The sequence below is a fragment of the Tachyglossus aculeatus genome, chromosome 24 (assembly GCF_015852505.1).
Source record: "Tachyglossus aculeatus isolate mTacAcu1 chromosome 24, mTacAcu1.pri, whole genome shotgun sequence".
Classification (NCBI taxonomy): domain Eukaryota; kingdom Metazoa; phylum Chordata; class Mammalia; order Monotremata; family Tachyglossidae; genus Tachyglossus; species Tachyglossus aculeatus.
The window spans coordinates 29219917-29243748 of record NC_052089.1 but is presented as its reverse complement, the minus strand read 5'-3'; the positions used below and the strand labels follow the sequence as shown (position 1 = coordinate 29243748).

General features: G+C 55.1%; 2 protein-coding genes across 2 annotated transcripts in view; one reads left to right on the top strand and one right to left on the bottom strand.

The window, feature by feature from the left end:
• Positions 1-6762: 6762 nt before the first annotated feature.
• Positions 6763-13961, top strand: SOD1 (superoxide dismutase 1). Its single transcript, XM_038766284.1, has 5 exons — positions 6763-6868; positions 11982-12075; positions 12579-12648; positions 12820-12937; positions 13715-13961. Exons 1-5 carry the CDS (start codon positions 6794-6796, stop codon positions 13820-13822), a joined length of 465 nt encoding a protein of 154 aa, XP_038622212.1. The 5' UTR covers positions 6763-6793; the 3' UTR covers positions 13823-13961.
• A 2549-nt stretch (positions 13962-16510) lies between these two features.
• SCAF4 (SR-related CTD associated factor 4) overlaps positions 16511-23832 on the bottom strand; it is a 48891-nt gene continuing 41569 nt past the window's right edge. The window contains exon 20 of the mRNA XM_038766218.1: positions 16511-17728. Within this exon, the coding sequence (XP_038622146.1) occupies positions 16776-17728 (953 nt within the window). The 3' untranslated portion in view covers positions 16511-16775. The remainder of the gene's footprint in view (positions 17729-23832) is intronic.

Sequence of the window (23832 nt, the reverse complement as noted above, 5' to 3'; positions counted from 1 at the left end):
TTTTTCCCGCTCCATTTCCCAAGCCCATCGTGGTGGCAAGCTTCTGCGAAGGAAGGGCCGGGATAACGCAACCGAGGTCGGTGGCCGGTTTAGGCCGCGGCTCTGAACGCCGCCCAAAAGTTGGCGAGGGCCCTGTGGGTCCGGCCTGGGAAGATGCTAAAGAATTCTCTAATTTAAAAATATATACATGGGGTTTTTTGGCTCTGATGTGATAGAAATTTCTGTTCCTTTCAATGTGGCATTTTCATTTAACCCTTGAAAGATCATTTATTTCTGTGTTGGATATTTAGCAGTCTTCTTAAGAATCAGACTTATATGCCTGTCATTTTAGAACAGTCTTCCGCCAAATAGATTTATTTTGTATTAAAAATCATTTTGGAATTTTTTTTTGCTCTGATGTGAAAGATAGAAATTTCCGTTCCTTCAGTGTGGCATTTTCATTTAGCCCTTGAAAAATCATTTATTTCTGTGCTGGATATTTAGCAGCCTTCTTAAGAATCAGTTTTATATGCCTGTCATTTTAGAACAGTCTTCCGCCAAACAGATTTATTTTGTATTAAAAATCATTTTGGAATGTTTTTTATTTTTTGCTCTGATGTGAAAGATAGAAATTTCCGGTCCTTCAGTGTGGCATTTTCATTTAGCCCTTGAAAAATCATTTATTTCTGTATTGGATATTTAGCAGCCTTCTTTTTAAACTGTGAGCCCACTGTTGGGTAGGGACTGTCTCTATATGTTGCCAACTTGTACTTCCCAAGCACTTAGTACAGTGCTTTGCACACAGTAAGCGCTCAATAAATATGATTGATTGATTAAGAATCCGATTTATATGCCTGTCATTTTAGAACAGTCTTCCTCCAAACAGATTTATTTTGTATTAAAAATCATTTTGGAATATATGGTTTGGTTTTTTTTTTTGGCTCTGATGTGAAAGGTGGAAATTTCTGTTCCTTCAGTGTGGCATTTTCATTTAGCCCTTGAAATATCATTTATTTCTATATTGGCTATTGTTGCCCACCCTAACTGAGTAGTCCAGCAGAAGCGGCATTGACTGCATTTTTCCTAAAGGCTTAGCATAACCGATTCCATTGTATGCAGAGCTCAACAGGGTATGTGACCGGACCGGACTGGCCCTGAGGCCCGCGTGCCTTCCCTCAATTCATCCCCAACTTGCATTTTATTCTATTTATTTTATTCTGTTAATATATTTTGTTTTGTTGTCTGTCTCCCCCTTCTAGGCTGTGACCCCACTGTTGGGTAGGGACTGTCTCTAGATGTTGCCAACTTGTACTTCCCAAGCACTTGGTACAGTGCTCTGCACACAGTAAGTGCGCAATAAATACGATTGATTTGATTTGATTTGATTTGATTTATGTGAGGAATAGGCATCAGCCTCGAGGAAGATTCTGTAATCGAGGAAGGCTGACACTGATCAAAGCAGCTATGCCCTGTCTAAAACGTCCCCATCCTGTGTTGGCATGTCTCCTGCTAACAGCTCCTCACAAAAGGGTGCCAAAGTTTCGCGGGCCTGGGAATCCTTTGTGTAGCTCGGATGGGGAACCAAATAAAAGGGAATATTCTGGAATCAGAGCGGCTGGAATCAGAGCTGTTCGTCCCTCGTACCTCACGGGAGGTGAACGGGCAAGCAGTCAGCTTTCCTAACTCTACTTCTCGATCTGAACTCACATCTCGGAGTCATTTTTCAACTTGTACTTCCCAAGCGCTTAGTACAGTGCTCTGCACACAGTAAGCGCTCAATAAATACGATTGATTTTTCCTATCTGCGTCACCACCTTGGATTCTCGGACCCTGCGGCCTATTTACACCGGTTAACTTATTTTCCCCCCACTTGTCGATTCTTAAGCAGCCTTCTTAAGAATCGGATTTATCTGCCTGTCATTTTAGAACAATCTTCCTCCGAGCAGATTTATTTTGTATTAAAAATCCTTTCGGTAGCATCATAAGCTTAGATGGTTAAATAAGTGGGAGAATATTCGGATAGCGCTTCCAGAGGTCCCACGTCGACCTGGGAGACCGTCATAGGAGATGATTGTGAGGCTGTTGTGGCTAGGGACCATCTCTATATGTTGCCAGCTTGTACTTTCCAAGCGCTTAGTACAGTGCTCAGCACAAAGTAAGCACTCAATAAATACGATTGAATGAATTATTATTATTATTATTATTATTATATCAGGGCTCCCTTCAAAGCCCTACTGAGAGCTCACCTCCTCCAGGAGGCCTTCCCAGACTGAGCCCCCTCCTTCCTCTCCCCCTCCTCCCCCTCCCCATCCCCCCATCTTACCTCCTTCCGCTCCCCACAGCCCCTGTATATATGTTTGTACAGATTTATTACTCTATTTTACTTGTACATATTTACTATTCTATTTGTTTTATTTTGTTAGTATGTTTGGTTTTGTTGTCTGTCTCCCCCTTCTAGACTGTGAGCCCGCTGTTGGGTAGGGACCGTCTCTATATGTTGCCAACTTGTACTTCCCAAGCGCTTAGTACAGTGCTCTGCACAAAGTAAGCGCTCAATAAATATGACTGACTGAGTGAATGAATACTCATTCACTCGGTCTGGCAGGATGGGGGAGTTCACTCAACGTGGGCAGGGAATGTGTCCAGCATATTGTTCATTCATTCATTCAATCGTATTTATTGAGCGCTTAACATCTAGAGACGGTCCCTACCCAACAGCGGGCTCACAGTCTAGAAGGGGGAGACAGAGAACAAAACCAAACATATTAACAAAATAAAATGAATAGAATAAATATATATATAAATAAAATAAATAAATAGAGTAATAGATACCTACCCAACAGCGGGCTCACAGTCTAGAAGGGGGAGGCAGAGAACAAAACCAAACATATTAACAAAATAAAATAAATAGAATAAATATATATATAAATAAAATTAATAAATAGAGTAATAGATACCTACCCAACAGCGGGCTCACAGTCTAGAAGGGGGAGGCAGAGAACAAAACCAAACATATTAACAAAATAAAATAAATAGAATAAATATATATATATAAATAAAATAAATAAATAGAGTAATAGATACCTACCCAACAGTGGGCTCACAGTCTAGAAGGGGGAGACAGAGAACAAAACCAAACATATTAACAAAATAAAATAAATAGAATAGATATGTACAAGTAAAATAGAGTAATAAATATGCACAAACATATATACATATATACAGGTGCTGTGGGGAAGGGAAGGAGGTAAGACGTGGGGGATGGAGAGCGGGAGGAGGGGGAGAGGAAGGAGGGGGCTCAATCTGGGAAGGCCTCCTGGAGGAGGTGAGCTCTCAGTAGGGCTTTGAAGGGAGTAGGGGTTCGAAGGGAATCAGGCTCCGGCAGCTCCAAGGAGCGAGGAGAAGAAGGAGGCGATTAAAACCAGGCTCCCCAAGGGGAAGAGAAAGAGCCTGATTTTTCTGGTGCTGCTTCATTCATTCATTCATTCATTCATTCATTCATTCATTCAATCGTATTTATTGAGCGCTTACTGTGTGCTTGGCACCCCTCTGCCCAGCTGGGAAGTTTCGGGCTGCCTCTCTCCCACCTTCTCACTAAACCAGCAGGACCTGGGGGTAGTCACACCTTCACAGTGAGGAAATGAGCTGGTGCGGCAGGGAAGAAGCTATCCCGGCCAAGGGGGTTGGTTGGTGCCTCAATCAATAAATCAATCAATCAATCGTATTTATTGAGCGCTTACTGTGTGCAGTGCCTCCTGCCCCCACCTCCAATCAATCAACGGTATTTATTTGAGCGATTCCCGCGAGCAGAGCACTGTACTGAGCATTCTGGATGCCGAGCTCCTCGCTGTACCTCGATCTCAGTCAATCAATCAATCGTATTTATTGAGCACTTACTGGGTGCAGAGCACTGGACTAAGCACTTGGGAAGTACAAGTCGGCAACATATCAAGATGGTCCCTACCCAACAGTGGGCTCACAGTCTAGAAGGGGGAGACAGAGAACGAAACCAAACATACTAACAAAATGAAATAAATAGAATAGATATGTACAAGTAAAATAAATAAATAAATAAACAAACAAACAAACAAACAAATAAATAAATAAATAGATTAATAAATCTCGTCCGTCTCGCTGCTGACCTCTCACCCTCGTCCCACATCTGGTCTGGAACCCCCTCCCTCTTCATATTCAGCAATTTCTCTCCACACCTTCAAAGCCTTATTAAAGGTATATCTGCAAGAGGCCTTTCCCCACTAAGCCCTCATTTTCCTTTTCTTCCACTCCCTTCTGCGCTGCCCTGACTTGTTTCTTTTAATCCCCCATGCCTCCTCACAGCCCCACAGCACTAACGTCCATATCCACAGTTTATTTATTAATATTAATGTCCGTCTCCCCCCTAGAATATAAACTCGTTGTGGGCAGAGAATGTGTCCATTGAATTAATCGCAAGGAACACACGCCTGGCTGAGCAACTCTCATCAACCTGCGGTATGTACTGAGTGCTCACTATGCGCAGAGCACTGGAATCGAAGCAGTATGGCCTAGCGGTTAGCACGTGGGCCTGAGTCAGGCGGTCATGGGTTTTAAGCAGCGTGGCTCAGTGGAAATGGCACGGGCTTGAGAGTCGGAGGTCGTGGGTTCTAATCTCAGCTCCGCCACTTGACATCTGTGTGACTTTGGGCAAGTCACTTCTCTGTGCCTCAGTTCCCTCATCTGTAAAATGGGGAGGAAGACTGTGAGCCCCACGTGGGACAACGTGATCACCTTGTATCCCAGAACAGTGCTTTGCACATAGTAAGCTCTTACCAAATACCATCATTATTATCATTATTATCATTATTATTACATATTACAAATATTACATATTTATTACTCTGTTTATTTATTTATTTTACTTGTACATTTCTATCCTACTTATTTTATTTTGTTGGTATGTTTGGTTCTGTTCTCTGTCTCCCCCTTTTAGACTGTGAGCCCACTATCGGGTAGGGACTGTCTCTATGTGATGCCAATTTGTACTTCCCAAGCGCTTAGTACAGTGCTCTGCACATAGTAAGCGCTCAATAAATACGATTGATTGATTGATTGATTGATTGATTATTATTGTATCCCTCCAGCGCTTAGACCAGTGCTTGGCACAAAGTAAGTGTTTAATACTATTATCATATTATTATTATTATTATTATTCCGGCTCCGCCACTTGTCAGATGTGTGACCTTGGGCAAGTCACTTCCCTTCTCTGGGCCTCAGTGACCTCGTCTGTAAAACGGGGGTTGGGACCTCGAGGCCCACTTGGGGCCGCGTCCAACCTGATTGGCTTGCGTCAACCTCGGCGCTTAGTAATAATAACAATAATAATAATAATAATGGTATCTGTTAACTGCTTACTATGCCCTGTACTAAGCGCTAGGGTGGATCCAAGCAAGCAGGTTTGGATCCAGTTCCCTGTCCCCCATGGGGCTCCCAGTCTCAAACCCCATTCTCCAGATGAGGTCACTGAGGCCCAGAGAAGTGAAGTGACTCGCCCAAGGTCACGCGGAAGACAAATGGCGGGGTCGGGATTAGAACTCGTGACCTTTTAACTCCCAGGCCCTGGCTCTAGCCATACAGTGCTTGGCGCCTAGTAAGCGCCTCACAAGTCCCAGAAGAGACTTGGAGAAGCGGCGTGGCTCAGTGGAAAGAGCACGGACTTTGGAGTCAGAGGTCATGGGTTCAAATCCCGGCTCCGCCAATTGTCAGCTGTGTGAGCTTGGGCAAATCACTTTGCTTCTCTGGGCCTCACTTCCCTCATCTGTAAAATGGGGATTAAGACAGTGAGCCCCCCCCGTGGGACAACCTGATCACCTTGTAACCTCCCCAGCGCTTAGAACATTGCTTTCTTGTACATATCTATTCTATTTATTTTATTTTGTTAGTATGTTTCGTTTTGTTCTCTGTCTCCCCCTTCAAGACTGTGAGCCCACTGTTGGGTAGGGACCGTCTCTAGATGTGGCCAACTTGTACTTCCCAAGCGCTTAGTACAGTGCTCTGCACACAGTAAGCCCTCAATAAATATGATTGATTGATTGATTTGCACATAGTGCTTAATAAATGCCATCATCATCATTATTATTATTAAGAGCCGTAGGGAGTGGGCGCTGGGGCAGAGGAAGAGGAGCCCCCTCCTTCCTCTCCCCTCCCCCCCGCCTCACCTCCTTCCCCTCCCCACGGCACCTGTATCTACGTATAGATGTTTGGACGGATTTATTACTCTATTTATTTTACTTGTACATATTTATTCTATTTATTTTATTTTGTTACTATGTTTCTTCTAGACCGTCTCCCCCTTCTAGACCGTGAGCCCGCCGTTGGGTAGGGACCGTCTCCGTCTGTTGCCAACTTGGACTTCCCAAGCGCTCAGTCCAGTGCTCTGCACGCAGTAAGCGCTCAATACGTACAACTGGGGGCGTGAATGGATGGATGGATGGATGGATGGATGGGTGAATGCTGGCGGGCGGGAGGCCGCGGGGGGCGGGGCCGGCGAGGGCGCAGCGTCTGATTGGCTGCCCTCGGGGGGGAGGAGCCGGGGGGGCCGCCGCGATTGGCCCCGGGGCGGGGGGCGGGCCCGGGCGGCGGCCGCCATTGGGTGGGGCGGGGAGGGGGCGGGGCCTATAAGACATCCCCCCCCGAGGTGCGGTGGTGGCGCAGCATCGGCTCCCGTCGGCCGACCGCCCGCCCGCCCAACGGCGTCCGCAGCCTCCTCCTCCTCCTCGCCGCCGCTCTCTCTCTCGCGCTCTCTCTCTCGGTCCCTCGCTCGGTGTTTCCCGTTAGGATGGTGCTGCTGAAGGCCGTGTGCGTGCTCAAGGGCGACGGCCCCGTCCACGGAATCGTCCGCTTCGAGCAGCAGGCAAGGCCGCCGCCGCCGCCGCCGGAGGGGAGGGGAGGGGGGCCCGCGCGCCCGGGGGGCCCGGGGAATCGCTGAGTCACGGGGCGGGGGGGGCGCGGGGCGGGGCTCGGCCGGGAGGGAGGGAGGGAGGGATGCGGCCCGAGGATGCCCCGGACCCGATCGCGGGATCACCGGACCGGATCGGCGGAACGGAGCCGCCGACGGGGGGACCCGGGGGGCGGGGGGTGGGGGGGGAGAGACACGGCAAGGGGGGGGGGGGAGAGAGAGAGAGAGAGAGAGAGAGAGAGGGCAAGGGGGGGGGAGAGAGAGAGAGAGGGAGAGGGCAAGGGGGGGAGAGAGAGAGAGAGAGAGACGGCAAGGGGGGGGAGAGAGAGAGAGAGAGAGACGGCAAGGGGGGGAGGGAGAGAGAGAGACGGCAAGGGGGGGAGAGAGAGAGAGAGAGAGAGAGACGGCAAGGGGGGGAGGGAGAGAGACGGCAAGGGGGGGGAGGGAGACAGAGAGAGAGAGAGACACGGCAAGGGGGGGAGACGGCAAGGGGGGGAGAGAGAGAGAGAAGGCAAGGGGGGAGAGAGAGAGAGAGACGGCAAGGGGGAAGGGAGAGAGAGAGAGAGAGACGGCAAGGGGGGGAGAGAGAGAGAGAGAGAGACGGCAAGGGGGGGAGGGAGAGAGACGGCAAGGGGGGGAGGGAGAGAGAGAGATGGCAAAGGGGGGGAGAGACAGGGCGGGGGGGGGAGAAGAGACGGCCAGGGGGAAAGAGACAGGGTGGGGGTGGGGGAGATGCACCCAGGGAGGATGAGACCCAGCCGGGGGGGACACGCGGGGGGGGACGACGAGACACAGCCAGGGGGGCACACAAGGAGGGGGGAACGAGACACTGCCAGGGGGGCACACAAGGAGGGGGGAACGAGACCCAGCCAGGGGGGACACGCAAAGGAGGGGGGGAGACAAGTCACAGCCAGGGGGGAAACGCAAATGGGGGGGGGGAGACAAGACACAGCCAGGGGGGAAACGCAAATGGGGGGGGGGGCAAGACACAGCCAGGGGGGAAACACAAAGGGGGGGGGAACGACACAGCAAGGGGGGACACGCAAAGGGGGGGGAGCGACACAGCCAGGGGGGACACGCAAGGGGGGAGAGAGACTCAGCCAGGGGGGACACACAAGGGGGGAGAGAGACTCAGCCAGGGGGGACACGCAAGGGGGGGAGAGACACAGCCTGGGGGGAGGGACACGCAAGGGGGGGGGGAGAGAGAGAGACAGCCTGGGGGGAGGGACACGCAAGGGGGGAGAGAGAGACAGCCTGGGGGGACACGCAAAGGGGGAGACAGACACAGCCTGGGGGGAGGGACATGCAAGGGGGGAGACACACAGCCTGGGGGGAGGGACACGCAAGGGGGGAGACAGACACAGCCTGGGGGGAGGGACATGCAAGGGGGGAGACACACAGCCTGGAGGGGAGGGACATGCAAGGGGGGAGACACACAGCCTGGGGGGAGGGACATGCAAGGGGGGAGACACACAGCCTGGGGGGAGGGACACGCAAGGGGGGAGACAGACACGGCAAGGGGGAAGACAAGAGACACGGCAAGGGGGAGACACGCAAAGGGGGAAGGAGACACGGCAAGGGGGAAAGTGAGACACACACACACACAGATGGGGGTGGGGGGCAGGAACTAAAAGGGGAGGGGGGGAGAGCACTAAAGAGGCTAAGCTGCAGAGACCCACCCGCTGAGAGAAACCGAGTTACCTCGTCAGAAAGTGACTAACCTTGGACTCTTGTTCCTGGGCGTTGACCCTGGAAGCCCCTGGAGTGTGACTCTTTTGGCGGCCTCGGTCTTGCAGGCGGGCATTCAGTCGATGCCGTCCAAAGCGGGCCGGGGGGAACAGGTGGCCACTTGGTAGAGAGCAAGCCTGCAGGTGGTGGGTGAAGGAAGCCCTCGGGAGTCACCTCACGGCACGGGTCACGGAGCCCGGCTCACGCCGACCCGCACCCACTAGTCGGGTAAGGGCAGATTCCCTTGCCGGTACCGCACGGAACCGGACCCACAGCCTCGACCGGATAGGGGTATTGGTTATTATTTTCATTATGGGCCATGCACCGTTGTAAGCGCTGGAATAGATACAGGGTAATCAGGTGGTCCCCCATGGGGCTTACAGTCGGTATTCCCCATTTTCCAGATGAGGTCACTGAGGCGGACAGGGGTTAAGCAGCTTGCCCGGGGTCACGCAGCAGACAAGTGGCAGAGCAGGGATTAGAATTTACGTCCTCTGTCTCCCAAGCACATGCTTTTTCCACTGAGCCACGCTGCTTCTTGGTCCTGGTCTGAGGAGGAGCGGTCGGGGAGAGGAATCTTTCAACCTGAGGGCCGGAAGCTTCCTTGCTCCCCGCGCATTTGTGGACAAAGCCAAAGGCTTACAACGGTGTTCTGCAAGCAGTAAACGCTCAGTGAATGCGGTTGCCTGACTGCAGCTGCAGCCGCCCAAGGTGGTGTCCACCCTCCCCGAGGCCCAGGCTGAGCCGCAGATACAAAGGTGACAGGAGCCTGGGCGAGGCCCAGTTTCCAGTCTAGTTGTGGACAAAGCCAAGGGCTTATAACATGTTCTGTAAGCAGTAAATGCTCGGTAAATGCGGTTGCCTGACTGCAGCTGCAGCCGCCCAAGGTGGTGTCCACCCTCCCCGAGGCCCAGGCTGAGCCGCAGATACAAAGGTGACAGGAGCCTGAGCGGGGCCCAGTTTCCAGTCTAGTTGTGGACAAAGCTAAGGGCTTACAACAGTGTTCTGCAAGCAGTAAATGCGGTTGCCTGACTGCAGCTGCAGCCGCCCAAGGTGGTGTCCACCCTCCCCGAGGCCCAGGCTGAGCCGCGGATACAAAGGTGACAGGAGCCTGGGTGGGGCCCAGTTTCCAGTCTAGTTGTGGACAAAGCTAAGGGCTTACAACAGTGTTCTGCAAGCAGTAAATGCGGTTGCCTGACTGCAGCTGCAGCCGCCCAAGGTGGTGTCCACCCTCCCCGAGGCCCAGGCTGAGCCGCGGATACAAAGGTGACAGGAGCCTGGGCGGGGCCCAGTTTCCAGTCTAGTTGTGGACAAAGCCAAGGGCTTATAACGTGTTCTGTAAGCAGTAAATGCTCAGTAAATGCGGTTGCCTGACTGCAGCTGCAGCCGCCCAAGGTGGTGTCCACCCTCCCCGAGGCCCAGGCTGAGCCGCAGATACAAAGGTGACAGGAGCCTGGGCGGGGCCCAGTTTCCAGTCTAGTTTCCTGCAGGGCTACAGACTGGGCCCACAGGCCGGCGGGGCAAGGCAGGCCAGGCCGGCCGCCCGCCCTCTCTCCCTCTCAGGCTGCTTCAGTTGGGCCTCGGGCCGGGAAGCTGTTTGGGGAACGGTGGAGGGGAGCAGTCTTCCCCCGCCCCAGCACGGGCCTGCCTCGGAGAGCTGGCTGGGGGCAGGGGAGCGGAGCCGGCACGCCACGTGGGGCCGGGCAGGAGGTTTGATACGGTGCCCTTGAGCTCGGCCTCTGCCCTCCGAGCCACCAGGGGATCCCAGCACGGCTCCAGAGCGTGACGCAAGTTTCAGAGAAGACTTTGCCCTGCCCTAAAGCCCAGAGTGCCTGAGAGTGGGGCATTGGAGAGGGGAGGTACAGGTGAATCTGCAAGCCCCCTCACCACTGTGTCCTCAAAGCATTGCTCCCCAGTACCCCCCACCCACGCAAAGCCTCCTTTTTGGGTCAGGCCAAGAGGACTGGATACCCTTTCTGTAGTCTTTGTCGACCACTGTCACTGTCCCCCTGCGCTGGGCAGGCGCCAGCTCAGACCATCCTGGTCAGGGGAAGCGGGCCGCCTCTCTGAGCCGGAGCGGGGCGGACCTGATGGCCCCGGGGGGATGGTCATCACAGCCCTGACCCCCAAACCGGGAGCTTAGGGCTTGTCTCTGGCCCATCCAGGCAAGGGAGCTCCTGCCCCTGGGCCCGGTAACCGGCTCGGGCAGAACCAGAAGCGCTCAGCCTCCCCGAACTGACTCCACACCTGCCTGGCCCTCACTGCCAATGGCGGGGGGCCGTGGCTCAGTGCCCTGGCCTGGGCACAGGTTGGGCCCCACAGCATTGCCCGCTTTATCTGTACACACACAGTTGGAGGCAGCCCCAGCTGCTTCCTCTCCAGGAAGACCCACCCATCTTGGCCAAGTCCTCCCTGCCCTGGCAGTGCCCTCTCTCCAGGCAGCCCGTTGACCGAGCACGGGGCCCTGCCCACTGCAGTCAGCCTCTTCTAGATTGTGAGCCCACTGTTGGGTAGGGACCGTCTCTATATGTTGCCAACTTGGACTTCCCAAGTGCTTAGTACAGTGCTCTGCACACAGTAAGTGCGCAATAAATGATTAATTGCTCTCATCTGAAGCTATCCTCATCTCCTGGTGGTGCCACCTGCCAGCCCGGCCAAAGCAACTCTCACGGGGCAGATCCCCGTGGGGCCGGAGAAGTCTTATAAAACCCCTCCCTGGCTCTAAGTCCTTAATACGTGCCCAGCACCGTTGCAAAGGCAGATACAAGCTAATCAGATTGTCCCACACGAAGCTCATAGTTTGAGTCAGGTGTAGGACTGAATCCCCATTTTACGGAGGAGGTAACCGAGGCACAGGGGAAGTGAGGTGACTTGCCCGTGATCACACAGCAGAGTCAGAATTAGAACCCAGGCCCGAGCTCTATCCATTAGGCCTCGCTGTGTCTAACTTTTCTCCCTTAGGTCTCCTTTGTCAGATTGCTGGGGTTGGGCAGCTCGCTCTGCCGGGCTTTGCCGCGCAACAACTCACCGGTGCTGGCCAGAACCGGGGGACGGAGGAGCGTGGCTGGTGGGGAGAGCCGGTCTGTCGCCTTCGGATGCTGACCGTAGGGGCCGAGGGCTTATCCCCTTCCAGCCAAGGCCAAACCGCCGCCGTCGGAGGCCCGGAGGCCCGGGGCCGGTGGTGCGGAAAAGCCGTCCCTGTAGGCAGCAGCAGACCCTGAGCCGGTTGGCAGCGGAGTCCGGGGAGAGGGGCACCTGGGAGCCACCGGCAGCGGGTGGGTGCGAGGAGTCCCGGGCCAACCTTTCTCCTTGACCTAGACCCTCTGTCCTCTCCCCCAAGGATGACGAGCCCGTGAAGGTCTCGGGAAAGATCGAAGGATTGGCCGAAGGAGAGCACGGCTTCCACGTCCATGAGTTTGGAGACAACACCGACGGTAGCCGGCCACAGTGGGGGGTGGGGCTGCAGCTCCGGCGGGTTTTGGCTGCGGAAAGTGGCCATCGGGGCTGAGGGCCCAGTGCCCCCTTTGAACTTCACTGCTCCCGTCTGCCAGGGTGCAGGGGCTCAAGATCACTGAACTCCATCTGAGCAGCCCCATTACTTCTGGGCCTGGGGGGCTGAGGGAGGAGGTGGGCTGCCCCAGGCCAGGGCACGTACACAGAAACCAACACACCTCCCACGCCCATGGCTCTGACACTTACCAGGGTTCAAAAACGTCGCTTCTAGAGATGGTCCGTGCGAGGTGGGAGCCTTGGGTGCCCGGAGCGCCGGATGCCAGCCTTGGGACGGCTGCTCCGTCTTGGCACCGTGAGGGTGGGAATCGGGGATGGGTGCTTGCTGGCCCAGCGGGCTGCCGGAGGCCAGCAGGCTGCCCTGTCACGGGGCCGGCGTCCCGGAGGTAGACCTCGCGCCCGTGAACTGTCCTGCTTGCTCTGACAGGCTGTACCAGCGCCGGCCCCCACTTCAACCCCGAGTCCAAGAAACACGGTGGCCCGAAAGACCAGGAGAGGTGAGTGCCCGAGGGCCCGGGGATGCCCTACCCCGGGAGCCGGGGACCCTGGAAGAGGCCAGAGGCCTCGCGTTGGGCAGGTGGGAGGAGGAAGGCCACTGGTCCCACGCGGGGTCACCCGGGGGGCCCGTCCCGCTCACGCTTCTCTCCTTGCGGCCTTTTGGCCTGCAGGCACGTTGGAGACTTGGGCAACGTGCTTGCCGACAAGGAAGGCGTGGCCACCGTTTCCATCCAGGACTCCGTCATCTCCCTGTCTGGACCAAACTCCATCATTGGACGCACGATGGTGGTGAGTGGGTTAGGGCAGGCGCGGGGTCCCCTGGCCCAGCCCTCCCACCCTCCCTTCGTACCTGTGCTGCCGGGTTGGGGCTCTGCCCCCAGGATGGAGCTCTGTACCTGGCGGGAGCAGAACAGCCGACTTGTCCGGTTTCCCTCCAAAAGCCTGCAACATTTTCCAGAGCCTGAGCCCCAAGTAGGATGGGGTGGCGGCGGTGAGGGTAGGATTGAGCCAGGGGCTCCCAGTTTCCTGCCCAGGTCTCCCCGGGACAAACGGCGCCTCGGGTGACCTGTTTGCACCTGGAGCAGTGCCATGTCGGGGAAGGAAGCTCAGGGTGGCCCACTGCAGAGGTTTTTGGCAGCACGGGGGTGGGGTGGGGTGTGCTTGTGTGTGCACGCAAGCTGGCACACTCCTCCCTGACCCCAGGCGACTCTAGGTCCAGGACAAGCAGCTGGCTGAGTGTATGATTCCCACCCGGCCCCATTCTCCTGCCTCTCCCACCGAGCAGTGGGATTTGCCCCCAAACCATCCCTAACAGGTTGCCCCACTAGGTGGGAATGAGCCCCCCGGCCTTGGCCGTTTGCCGAGGACCTGAGAGAGAGATCTCGGAGTTTCTCCGAACCCCTTTCCCCTTCCTCCTGGTGGTCCGGTCTGGGCCCCGCTGGTCCTGTGATCTGGAAGCCCCCCCGGGAAGGGGCGGCCCAAAGCTCTTAGAGAGGAAACTAGATACCCACAAGCCAAGTTGTCCTGAATTTCCACCCTCCTATCTCCCTCCTGTCCCCACCCCAGATCCACGAGAAGAAGGACGACTTGGGCAAAGGGGGAAACGAGGAGAGCACCAAAACGGGGAACGCGGGCAGCCGCCAGGCATGCGGTGTGATCGGACTATCTAAGTGAACCCACGGGCCCCGGCTGTCGCCCCGGCCTCAGCCCAGACCTCACGGGTGGCCTCGGGAATTCGACTCACAAGATGCTGACAGAGCAAGGAATGGGATTGGGCAGAAACATTAAACACGTTGTTGTAATCCACCTTAAACCCGTCCTCGATGCTTTTTGTTGGGGGGTTGGGAGAGGAGTGGGGTCTTGGCTGTCTCCAGGGCAAGGGCGGAAGGGAGCCCCTCACCCGTGGGCCAGGCCCTGAAGGAATTCATCTGTCCGACGGGAGTCAGCCAGGATGCCCGCTCAACCCCGCAGCCCCAGCCCAAGGCTGAAAAATCAGCAGCCCCGTTGACCATGCTGATGCCCTGCGCCTTGCCCGGCCTGGCCCGAGAGGCTGAAATCCATCCCCACTAGAAGGGATTGCCGGCTTAGGGGCCCAAGTGTGGAGCCAACTTCCTGCTTCCTTCATGGGGGTAGGGCTCCAGGCCTTTCCTTAATTCCCCTACGCAGCTCATGGGAGGCACAGAGTCCAAGTAGGCCCTGCCTGTTATCTGCCTTACCCCTTCCCTCCCCGGTTGAGCAGGAAAAGGTGAGGGGGTGGGGGCTGGGCACGAGACGGCATCTTACCTGGCACAAGAGTCCGCTTTGTCCACTGGCTGTTAACGGCTGCTGTGCGGGGTGGATGGGCGGGTGGCGGTACGGGAATGGAGCCCCGGGCCTGAAAGCTCTTACCTCTGCCTGCGGGGAGGAACAGTTCTGGCGGTGCTCGAGAGACTTAGGAGCTGTAGAAGGACTGCAGGGGGTGGAAGGTGAACAGGCCAGTGGTGCCCGAGCGCCGCCCGGGCCCATCCCACCTCGGATAACACAACTCCAAGTCGTCGGTTCTCCTGATCTAGGAGAAACCAAGCCTTTCATTCTTAATTGGCCAAAACCGAATGGGATTGTTGAAAGGGAAAAAGCACGGGGAGAGCGGGAGGGGTGGTACAGCGTCACTACGCATTCCACACCGTTGCCCCAAACCACCACTAGTTCGGAGGGTGGACCCGACTCCCCAATCAATCGTACTTAGTGAGCGCTTACTGTGTGCAGAGCACTGTACTAAGCGCTTGGGAAGTACAAGTTGGCAACATAAAGAGACGGTCCCTACCCCACAGTGGGCTCACAGTCTAGAACCTCTCCCTCCCTAGTACTGAGTACGGTGCCCAGCCCACAGTAAGCGCTCGGTAGATACCATGGAGTGGTTGGCTACCGGTCAGAGCACAGAGACACGCCTAGAGCCGGGAGGGGATTACGTGTTAACCAAGCACAGTTTGGGCTCGATGGTCTCGGAAGGCCGACGTGACAGACTGAATGGGCAGGGCTTAGATCACCCACCTCCCGCCAGCTTACCCCAGGCCTCACCGCAACACCCGGTCGCCGCACACGCAGACCACCTTTTGGGGTCACCGGACAGCCAGTGGCCTTTTGGGGTTAGCGCTGTTTTGGCTCAGCAGCTATGTAAAAAAAATTTTATTTTTTTAAGGTATCTGTTAAAAAGTGCTTAGGTGCCCAGCCCTGTCCTAAGCACTGGGGTAGATTCAAACTAATCAGATTGAATACGGACCACCTCGGGTTCGCAATCATAATCCCCATTTTACAGCTGAGCTAACTGAGCACAGAGAAGGCACCAACCAGCCGCTGGTGGTGTGTAATCATTTGTCCCCCTCCACGAGTCCTTCCATCGCCTCCGGATGGGGACCGTTCTCCCCGCCCCAAAAGATGCTTCCAGTGTGGACCCGGTCACCCTCCGGCCTGGAAGCGGGCACGGTGGCCCGACGAGCAACACGGCAAGGACACATTTAACCCATGCAATTGGAGCTCACAGGAGTAAAAGGGATTATGTTTTTATTCTGCGGATGCGAGAACGTAAAAACCCACGTCCGCTTGCATCTTCCTTTCCTCTCTTTCGCCGCACCAGATGAAGCTGCTGCCAAGCAGCATAGAAAAAGCCAAGTAACCAAACAGCCGCCTCTCCCATACAGGGGAAACGAAGTCTGACTGCAGAAGCACATCGAAACCAGGACACAAAATGGGGTGGAAGAATTAGAACGCGCTCCACAAGGCCGGAGGCTCCCGTGTTCCCGGGTGGTCTCCAACAGCACCTGCCCGAAAGGCAGTCGGAAAAGAGGGGTGGGCCGGGACTGGGAGAACGGGAGAACGGGAAGGCGGCCTTTAACTTCTCCTGGTTAAAACTGGCTAAAACCGGCCGGGGTCCCCCACGACGCCGGCCGCCCCGGATCCCGCGCCCAAAAGACGCCCTGCGCCGTCCACGTTCACCACGAGCTCTCTGCAGAGCCGCCGGGGCCAGGCCATCGGAAGGCGTCCGACCCATCGCCGCCACCTTGACCGCGACAAACAAAACCCGCTCCTGCTCATCCCTACTCAGAGATGGGAGAGTTTTCTAACCAGCATCGACAAGAACGCCCAATTCCGACTCCAAACCGCAGGAACGGCTCCGACTTTTGGGACGCCGGGCGCTGCTTTTCCACTCCGGGCCGGGGTAGGAAGAATAGCACACGTTGAGGTTTGTTACGAAAATAGAGTTTATTAAAAACATCCCTATGGTCTTGAGGAGCTTTCACCGTTACCTTTGTTTAAATTAAAAAAAAATAGAAAGCACTTCTAATTCCGATTCGTAAACTTTTAAAAGTCAAAGCTTTTAAAAAGTTACAGCCAAAAGGGGTAATATTTTATTCATACCTTCAGGATTTTTTGTTATTTTGTGGCTATTTTAAATAGAAGGGAAGCAATCAAATTGCTTCCAATTCTCACCGACTACCGAGGGGCTGGACTGGGACCTAGCAGAAGCAGAAATATAATACAGCATCTGTACACGCCTCGACACCCGAGCCCTCCTCCGCTGCCTCTCCCGCGGCGGCGGCCGCCTCCGCCCTCCGCCCTCCGCCGCCGCCTCCGCCTCCGCCCCCAGTGTCTAGCGGGCGGCCTCCGGGGCCGGGCCCGGATCCTTCTTGGGATCGCCGCCGGATGAGGTAGCCTGAGGTGGGAACTCTTCGGCGGCGGGGGCGGGGGCGGGGGGCTCGCCCTCCCCTTTCCCCAGGTCCGTGGCCGGGGCCGCGGACCCCGTGGGCCCACCGACGGGTTCCAGGGCTTTGTCCCCCCCGGCCCGGTCCGCCGCCTCCGTCTTCTCCTTGCCTCGGCTCGTCTCCTCCTTCTCTTTCCGCGGCTCCCTGTCCCGGGAATCCCGGTCTCGGTCCCGGTGCCCGCCGGACCGCCTGTTCCTCTCCTCCGTGTCCCGGGACCTGTCCCGCTCGGGGCTCCTCCTGCCCCACTCCCTCCTCTCCCGGCTCCCGCCACTCTCCCTGTCATCCGCGCGGCTCCCGTAGCGCTCCCGGTCGTTGTCCGCCCGAGAGCCGTAGGATCTCCGGCCAAACCGTTCTTGGTCTCTACCGGAGTTGAACTGGTGCCGGCTGTCGTTCCGAAATCCTTGCGGCGGCTGCTGCGGAGGCTGCGGCTGCTGCTGCTGCTGTTGCGGCTGCTGTTGCTGCGGCTGTTGCGGCTGCTGCGAGGGTGGTTGCTGCTGCGGCTGCTGCTGCCGCCCCTCTCGCTCTTCAGGGCCACCGGGGCCCGGCCCCGGCCCCCCAAGGCCGGGCATCCCTCCCGGCCGGACGAAGGGGCCGTGGGGGGGGAAGGGGCCTTTCATGCCATGAGGCGGGGGCATCCCGTAGCCCCCGGGGCCCGGCGGGGGCCCGCGGTGCAGCATGTGCGGCGGCATAGGGCGGGGCGGCATGAGCGGGAACCGCGGCAGGTGCGGGGGAGGCATGCCCGGGGGCCGCTGCAGCGGGATCAGCCCAGGGCGGGCGCCCAGGAGCCCGGTCGATGGCGCCTGCAGGCCCATTACGGGGCCGGGGGCCACTCCTTGGGTGCCTGAAACAACAGGAGAACACGGTCAGCCCCGGGCCCCGGGACCGGACACCCTCTCCACCCTCACCACCGGCCCGGGGCGCCCGCTGCCAGCCGTCGTTGCCCTCCACGGCCCGGGATCGGGGAGGGCTCTGACCTGAGTCCGACCGGGCTCCGGGAGGGACCGTTTCCCCCCCCCGCCGGGCCACGGCGAGCCGGACCGTCCCCCCACAGCCCGCCCGGCCACGACAGGACCGGGGAAAAAGCACCGGGGGCCGGGGCACGTTTCCATGTGCCGGTTCTGTCTCAATCTAAACATATGTTTCCCTCTAAAACAAGAAAACGTCTCTGGCCAAAGTGATGAGACACAAATCATGATGTTCAACATGGGGCAGTGCCTTTCGTGAAAGATATTCCTTCCCCTCACCCTCCCCTCCCCTCCAAAGGGTAAGATTTCAAGCCTACAAACCATCCCCTCTGATCAATGGCGCTTCAAGACCACTGCTGGGGTAGGCAAGGGAAGCTCCCCCAAGTGCATTCAGTAATAATAATCGTGGTACTTGCAGAACACTTGCTATGTACCCATCTGTCGTTACTCCATCCTAATTCTCCTCAACCTGCCGGGCTGCCTTCGACCCTGTGAACCACCCTCCGCCTCCTGGAAAGATCATCCAACCTCAGCGTCATCGACACAGTGCTCTCCTCATTCTCTTTCGTGGGCTCCTCCTCCGCCCCCCATCCTCTAACTGTGGGGGTCCCTCAAGGCTCAGATCTGGGTCCCCTTCCACTCTCCAACTACATGCACCCCCTAGGAGAACTCATCCATTCCAACGACTTCAACTACCATCTGTCTGTGGATGATTCCCAAATCTACACCTCCAGTCTTGACCGCTCTCCTCCACAGCCTCACATCTCCACCTACCTTCAAGGACATCTCTACTTGAATGTCCCGCCGGCACCTCAAATTTAACAGAGCTGCTCGTTTTCCCTCCAAAATCCCTATTCCTCACCATATCCTGACTTTCCCATCACTGTAGACAGCACTACCATCCTGTCGGTTCTACCTCCACAGCATCGCCAAAATCTGCCCTTTCCTCTCCATCCAAACTGCTACCAAGTTCATCCACGTGCTTATCTTCCCCCGCCTTGATTACAACATCACCTTCCTTGCTCCTCTCTCCCCACACCCCGGTCCCTATTTCATTCCGCTGTCCAGATCATTTTTCTAAACGCAGTTCAGTCCACACCTCCTAACTCAAGAACCCCCAGCAGTTGCCCATCCAATCGATCAATCGCTGGTATTTATTGAGCACTTATTACGTGCACAGCACTGTACAAGGCGCGTAGGGAAGTACGACAGAATTAGCAGATACATTCCCGCAGTGAGCTTCTGAACTGGAGGGGGAAACGGATATTAATATAAATAACTGATAATATATAATTTAGATATATGTACCTAAGTGCTGCGGGGTTGAGGGTGGGGCGAATATCAAATGCCCAAAGGTTACAGACCCAAGTGCCTAGAAGATGCAGAAGGGAGAGGGGGCCGGGGAAAAGAGGGCTTAATTGGGGAAGTTCTCTTCGAGGAAATGGGACCTCGATAGTGCTCTGAAAGGGGCATGGGGGAAGTGATAGCCTGGCATATATGAAGGGTTGGGGGTGGAGGGGGGAGTTCCAGGAAAGGGAGGAGGATGTGGGAAAGGAGTCAGTGGTGATAGGTGAGACTGGGACACGGTAAGCAGGCTGGCAGTGTGCGGACTGGGCCGTAAAAAAAAAATAATGATAGTATTTGTTAAGCGCTTACTATGTGCTGAGCACTGTTCTAAGTGTCGGGGTAGATTCAAGGTAATTAGGTTGTTCCACACAGGGCTCACAGTCTTAATCCCCATTTTACAGACGGGGTAACCGAGGCACAGAGAAGTGAAGTGACTTGCCCAAACTCACACAGTTGACAAGTGGCGGAGCCAAGTTTGGAACCCACGACCGCTAACTCCCAAGCCCGGGCTCTTTCCGCTAAGCCACGCTGCTTCTCTAGTAGTAGGAGACTAGGAGATTGTTTAGAGATGGCTTAACGAATGACATCATTATTATTATGAGTGAGGTGAAGAAGGACGGGGTGAGCTGACTGAGTGATGTTAAAGAGTTTCCGTTTCACGCGGACGTGGATGGGCAGCCGTCGGAAGTTCTTGAGGGGTGGGGAGGCATGGGCAGAATTTTTTCTTTTATCAAAGAAAAATGAGCTGTGCAGACAGGAGGCAGGGAGGGTCAACAAGGAGGCAAATGCAATGATCAAGGCAGTATAGGATAACTGCCTGGATCATCGTGGTAGCAGTTTGGATGGAAAGGAAAAGGGGCATTTTAACAACGTGAAGGATTTGATGACGGATCGAATGTGCAAGGTGGAATGAGGGCGAAGTCGAGGACAATGCCAAGGTTACAGGCTTGTGAGATAGGGAGGATGGGGGTAGTGACTACAGTGATGGGAAAGACAGGGGAGGGTGGGAAGATAAGAGTTCAGTTTTGGATGCGTTTAGTTTGGGGTGTTAGCGGAAAAGCCAGGTAGGGCAGCAAGAAATGCGAGCCTGCAGGGAAAGAGACGGGCCTGGGCTGAAGATGTAGATTCGGGAATCATCTGCATAGAGATCATAGGTGAAGCCATGGGAGTGGATGGAGATGGAGCTTGGAAGGGGACCTAGAACTGAACCTTGAGGGACCCCCACTGTCAGAGGATGGGAGGCAGAGGAGAGGCCAGCAAAAGAAACTGAGGAATGGGCAGAGACAGAGGAGGAGAACCGAGAGAGGACAGTATCAGTGAAGCCCCACCTTCAAAGGCTTATTAAAATCACATCTCCTCCAAGAGGTCTTCCAATCAATTGTATTGATTGCTTACTGTGTGCGGATCAATCAATCGTATTTATTGAGTGCTTACTACGTGCAGAGCTCCGCACTAAGAGTTTAGGATTATTACCATATTATTATGTATTATATTATTATTACAATATTACAGGGTTGACAAGACATGTTCCCCGCCCATAACAGAACTTACGATCTAGGGCGGGGAGACAAACCTTGAGGGACCCCCCATTGTCAGAGGATGGGAGGCAGAGGAGGAGCCAGCAAAAGAAACTGAGGAACGGGCAGAGACAGAGGAGGAGAACCGAGAGAGGACAGTATCAGTGAAGCCCCACCTTCAAAGGCTTATTAAAATCACATCTCCTCCAAGAGGTCTTCCAATCAATTGTATTGATTGCTTACTGTGTGCGGATCAATCAGTCGTATTTATTGAGTGCTTACTACGTGCAGAGCTCCGCACTAAGAGCTTAGGATTATTACCATATTATTATATATTATATTATTATTACAATATTACAGGGTTGACAGACATGTTCCCCGCCCATAACAGAACTTACGATCTAGGGCGGGGAGACAAACCTTGAGGGACCCCCATTGTCAGAGGATGGGAGGCAGAGGAGGAGCCAGCAAAAGAAACTGAGGAACGGGCAGAGACAGAGGAGGAGAACCGAGAGAGGACAGTATCAGTGAAGCCCCACCTTCAAAGGCTTATTAAAATCACATCTCCTCCAAGAGGTCTTCCAATCAATTGTATTGATTGCTTACTGTGTGCGGATCAATCAGTCGTATTTATTGAGTGCTTACTACGTGCAGAGCTCCGCACTAAGAGTTTAGGATTATTACCATATTATTATATATTACATTATTATTATAATATTACAGGGTTGACAGATATGTTCCCCGCCCATAACAGAACTTACGATCTAGGGCGGGGAGACAAACATTAGTATACCGATATAATGAATACATTACAGATAACAGTTTCCCCAACTAAATCCTCTTTTCCCGTACTCCCTCTCCCATCACTTGGATTTGCACCCTTTACGCAACCCACCGTCAATCAATCGATCCTACATCTTGGCCTTTTTCAGTGTGCAGACCATCAAACTAAGCGCTTGGGAAAGTGCGCCGCAACGATATAACAGATACATACTGCTTGAACCAGATCGTAAGAACGGATGAGGTTCTCCCTGCCACGGAGGCACTGTTTATAGAATGACAGGCACTAGGCTTAACGACAATTCAAGTCCATCTGACTAAAATCAAACCCACCCTGCCAGAAGCCAGAAGGCCCCGAGAACACACGAGGAGCTGCAAAGCTTAGTGGAAAGAGCAGGGCCTGGAGGGTAACCATAATTACTAACATTTATGAGGGCTCGGCAAAGGAGTCATGCGCTTTAAAGCCTTACTCCAGCGGCTTCAGTACAGCAAGATCCACAACGGCCCGGGCAGAAGGCACGACCCGGCTCCGTTTTTTCTCCCCCTGCCTCTTTTTTTTTTGTAAGTTGCATTTGTTAAGCACTCACTATATTCCAGACACTGTACTAAGGGCTTGTGTGGACACAAGATAATCAGGTTCGATACAATCCGTGTTGCACATTGGGTTTACAGTCCTAATCCCGACTTCACAGGTAAAACTGAGGTACGGTGAAGTTACGTGACTTGCCCCAAACACAGAGAAGACAGGTGGCAGGATCGAGATTAGAACCCAGGTCTTCTGCCTCTTACTAGACCGTGCTGCTGGCCTTCCCCGAAAGCGAAAGGAGGTCCAGTGGATGCTGACGACGTACAGCGGTAGAAGAAACCAACACCCCCTGATGTCTCCCAGGCAGGGCACATGCCCCGGGCCAGCAGTCACTGGAAACGTGTGGGCCGTGATCACGGGCTCTGAACCAGACGGTAAAATAGCATCAAACAGCTGGACAAGCCCCCACCTTAGGGGAAAACTGCTCCACCCACTCCACAACACTCCCACACACACAACACAACACAGAGTAGCGCATGGCAGATGCATTCAGCCCCTGGGGCGGGGGGCCGGGGGAGAGGAGGGAGAAGGGGTCAGGTGCAGGCCATGCACACCTAGATAATCTGAGACATCCAATGGACATTTGAGTGAACTTCCCGGCTAACCTGGGAGCAGGGATTCATTCATTCAATCGTATTTCCTGAGTGCTTACTGTGTTCACGCCTACTAGCTCTACTCTCCCACGGGTTTAGAGTTCAGCGTTCCGTTCCACCAAGAATAAACGTTCAAGAATCCCCTCAAAAGATCAGCTGACCCAAAGCCGGGCTGGGGATCCCCCTTCTTCCCCGCACCCCTGGCCTAAGGGCCTCTTTCTGGACAACGAGAGCGCACGTTTAGAATGGGCCCTGCCTTCCCAGAGAACAGAAAGGGGCTTTCCAAGGGCTGGAAGCTATGAGTCTGTCCGTGCGACGGTCCCCACGGTGACTTCGACCTCACTTTCGGCGGCATCGTCTTTGAGGGACCCCTCGATAGTAGAGTGGCGGTCCCAGATGCCTCCGGCCCGCGGGGACCGACCAGCCGGCAGCGGGTTCGTGGGGGGCTGGGCCCCTCCAGCTGAATCTCAATCCACCCCTGGGACCCAAGCGTAGCCAGACCGCAGGGGCCCAGGACCGGCAGTCGGAAGACCCCAGGGTTTCGATCCCAGAATGGCCACCCACCTGCCGTTTGACTGTGGGCAAGCCACTTAACTTTGCCACGTGGAAGAGGGCCTGGGTCTGGCCGTTCCGTCTTCTACCTCAGCACTTAGCACTAACACCCCAGTAGGCACTGGGACCGACTGACTGGGGACTGGGGCCCGGTCGCTGGAGAGCGCACCCTCAACTCTAGCTCAACTCCCCGCGCTTTGAGACAGGGATGGATGGGAAGGAACAGAATGGGCACCAGCAGATCAGCCCCCGGTGGAAACAAGTCCATTCATTCAACGGCAGTGGAAGCAACCAAACACAGAACCGAAAGGCTCTCCCCTCTGTCCTGAACTTAAAGGACGGACTATTTTTCGCAACAAAAACAAATGTGACCAAGAGAGAAATTTTTATTCTTTATCAAAGTACGGAAGGCTTCCCACTAAGGCAGCTGGACTGTAAGGTACCGGGGCTGGAATCCTGGTACCGTCTCCCCGCGTCCGGGATACCCACTCTTTTCTTCTCCCGCTCCTGCTTTGAGGTTTTAATGGCGCTCGACCTGCCCCCACCCCCCGGCCCAGCTCGCTGCGTACCCAGACTTGGCCCACGTGCCTAATGCCATCACAGCT

Coding starts and splice junctions, on each gene's coding strand:
- SOD1 (XM_038766284.1), top strand. CDS start 6,794: ATGGTGCTGCTGAAGGCCGTGTGCGTGCTCAAGGGCGACGGCCCCGTC. Junction 6,869..11,981: donor TCGTCCGCTTCGAGCAGCAG/GCAAGGCCGCCG, acceptor CTCTCCCCCAAG/GATGACGAGCCCGTGAAGGT. Junction 12,076..12,578: donor GTTTGGAGACAACACCGACG/GTAGCCGGCCAC, acceptor TTGCTCTGACAG/GCTGTACCAGCGCCGGCCCC.